At 45.4% G+C, this 3,389-nt stretch overlaps 1 protein-coding gene across 1 annotated transcript; it reads right to left on the bottom strand.

Moving 5' to 3' along the window:
* Nucleotides 1–361: 361 nt before the first annotated feature.
* LOC137544735 (olfactory receptor 51L1-like) lies at nt 362–1,300 on the bottom strand. Its single transcript, XM_068265826.1, has one exon. It carries the CDS (start codon nt 1,298–1,300, stop codon nt 362–364), a length of 939 nt encoding a protein of 312 aa, XP_068121927.1.
* Between the last annotated feature and the right edge of the window lie 2,089 nt (nt 1,301–3,389).

The raw sequence follows: 3,389 nt of genomic DNA, 5'->3' as shown, positions 1-3,389 counted from the left end.
GTTCATTGGGCAAGACTCCCTAACACTGCTACTGCCTACTGAGTGCGCTCTAGTGGCTGCCTCGCAAGCGCCTTGAGTCCAACAGGAGAAAGGCGCTATACAAATACTGCCATTATTATTGCCATTATTATGTGCAGAGCACTCCTGGCCATGGGCGTGTGATCAAGGACACATGTCACCAGGCAGCGCCTGTGCAATATTCGCCAACCCTCCCGACCAGGAAGTAGTTTCTGAGGGTCGGTACAAAGTAATGAAGGGTGACAGAGCAGAAGCAGTGGACATGAGGGGAGACCACTACACATACCTGCTTCCCCCGTTTTTACATTTTCTTTTGGACTAAGGTATCCTTTAATGCAGTGAGTCAGTTTAGGTGCATCCCTTGTTTTAGGTGATACATTATTTTGCATTTCAGAGCCTGTGTTCTTATTCCAAACACCAAAGGGTTGACTAGTGGGAAGACTGAAATGGAAGGCAGTGAAAGTCCTACATGGACACGGACAGGCAAGGTGGCGGAGCCCAATCTGTAGCGGATAACCAGGAAGAGGTAACCAAGGAGGAAGATGGAAAAATTGATCAGGTGTGTGAAGAGGGTGTGCAAGGCCTTCTGACGGGACTCTCTGGACAACCTGAGGCAGATGATATAGATCCGCACATATGTGAAGACAATGGTTATAATTGAGAAACTCAAGATTAGCGTAATTACAACTGCTCCATATAGGTTATTCGCAGAAGTGTCTGCGCAAGCCAGGGCCAAAATCCCCATATTATCACAAAGAACGTTATTAATTTTTGTCCCACAAAAGGAGTGTCTCATTATTAAAGCTAAAGCAATCAAAACTATCAAGAAGGAGACCAGCAGACACACAATGAGAAGTCCAATGGCCTTTGTGTTCGACATTAAGATGACGTAATGCAACGGATGACACACAGCCACAAATCGGTCATACGCCATGATGGTAAAAGTGGATATCTCAAGGTCTGCGTATAATGTGAGGCATGCAGATTGGGCCAGGCATCCAACTTGAGAGATGGTCCTAGAGGAGGTCCAAAGGTCCTTCAGCAACATTGGGTAAAAGGAGGTGCTGCCAAAAATGCTGTTGAAGGCCAGATTACAGATGAGAACATACATGGGCTCATGAAGACTGGGTTCTGCCAACACCACAGATGTAATAATAATGTTCAATGCCAAAATACACAGATAGATAACAGTGAAAAGAAGGCAGTAAAAGTATTTCAGCCCTTCTAGCTCGGCTAATCCAATAAGCTCAAAAGTGGAACCAAAGGTAGAGCCATTCTCCATCCTGACTTGGGTACCCCAACTTCAGAAATGATTTGGCTTGTAAACATAAGAATCGTTAGAAAAGCCTGCTTATGAAGCCGTCTTTAAACAGCAGTTCCACTGAAAGGTAAAAAAAATGTTTTAAATCAAACAAAAATTCTAATGGGTAGTTCTTATCTGTTCTGTCTAACATTCATAAGATAGAGGTGCTCGTAGCCTGGTACGGACTTTACGTGAGCACCATCCTGAGAAAGTGGTTATTTACCAGAAAACATAGGCCCTTGTTCAATACACTATTTATCCTAAGTTTTTTTCATAGGAGATAGTTTTTCATCTTCAAGTGAAAAAGCAGCAAAAAGTAGGAGAAAAAGAGTACTGTCAAAATTACTATGGATATTTTCTTGCTTTTTATAGGTGTGAAAATATCACATAGGAGTAAACATAGGTGTGAGAAAACGCGGAAAAGCCACCGCGTGTGCTCAGAACAAGGCGGCTGATTCCGCATCCAACGCGGCGGTTGGCACGCGTAGGCCTACATCTGCCAGTATGGCTGGACGCGGAGAAACTGCCACATGCCCTGATAGCGGTGCGGCTGGTTCCGCGTCCAGCACGGCAAGTGGTACGCAAGACATGTCTGGTGTGGCTGGGACTGATAGTCCACACAGGTTCAGAAGGACGCGCGCGCGCGCCGAGAGGCAGAACTCTTATGACAGCCAGAAGGGAGTCAGCTGACCAAGCCGGTCAGCTGACGATTCAACCAGTTCCCATTGGTCCAGCACTTAGGGGAGGCGCTGGAGAGCGCTGGGCTATATATACTGGGTGCTGGTCATTCACTGGTTGTCTGCCGTTGCGATCACTACGTGGAAGCACTCAGACCTTATTGTCAGAATCTGTGTTATCATTCTGTTACTTCAGACTAGTTCCAGGGTGTTGTTGATCAAGGACCTCACACCCAAGAATAGAGACTTGTATTATCATTCTGTTATACTTCAGACTAGTTCCAGGGTGTTGATGATCAAGGACCTCACACCCAAGATTAGGGACTTGTATTATCATTCTGTTATACTTCAGGCTAGTTCCAGGGTGTTGATGAACAAAGACCTCACACCCAAGATTAGGGACTTGTGTTACCATTCTGTTATTCTTCAGACTAGTTCCAGGGTGTTGATGATCACGGAGCTCACACCCAAGACTAGGCATTGTTTATTATCTGTTATGACTTTCTGCTTTCCTGACCACTCTTCTGTTCAATGATTCGGTACTTCGCTATATCTGATACTCTGTTGCCAAACCCTGCTTGCCTTAGGATTACCGAATCAGCCTCCTGTCTTTGTACTTTGTATGTCCGTGTGTTGCCGACCTGGCTTGTCCGACCTTGAGAGCTATCTCCTCAGTTAAGAGATAGTTCACAGATCAGTCAGTGACATCCATCTGTTGGTGTCACACTCGCTCTGGTCCTTCCTCTCCCAGTCTGACTCCTCCCTGCGGGAGATTCTCAGGCTGCTGAAAGGTACTCATACCCTAGCAGTATTCCTGACTGCTTTGTACCTGTTCTCCTGATATTGTTCTCAAAGTATTACTGTTGCACCAAACACTCCTATCTCTCAGGTGTCCAGAGGTTAGTAATATATCTGATTATCGGTGATACTGCAGATCATCAATAATCAGGTATATATCTGTATTTTTGGTGATACTGCAGATCACCAATAATCAGACCCTCTCTGTGTTACACCGATCATTACAGAACGGCAGACCAAAAAATGCAAATGGACGCACTCACCAGCCGTCTGGGCACACTTACCACTTCTGTGGAAAACATCAACATAGTGCTGGGCAGCCACCAGACGGTAATGAATGCCTTGTCTGGATCTATACAAACCCTCCAGATGGCTGTGAAGGATGTGCGATCTCCTCTTAGCACAAACATACGTATGCCTGTACCTGAAAAATTTTCTGGTCACAGATCTGACTTCCTAAATTTTAGAAGCAGAGTGTTATCATACTTTGAGTTAAGACCTAATTCTTCAGGAACTGTGGCCCAAAGGGCTACCTTTATTAAAACCTTGTTATCTGGCGATTCTCAGACCTGGGCGTATAGCCTTCCCTCCAG

This window comes from Hyperolius riggenbachi, chromosome 2 (assembly GCF_040937935.1).
Source record: "Hyperolius riggenbachi isolate aHypRig1 chromosome 2, aHypRig1.pri, whole genome shotgun sequence".
Lineage (NCBI taxonomy): Eukaryota > Metazoa > Chordata > Amphibia > Anura > Hyperoliidae > Hyperolius > Hyperolius riggenbachi.
Note: the sequence above shows the minus strand (reverse complement) of the source record. Positions and strands in the feature narration are given on the sequence as shown.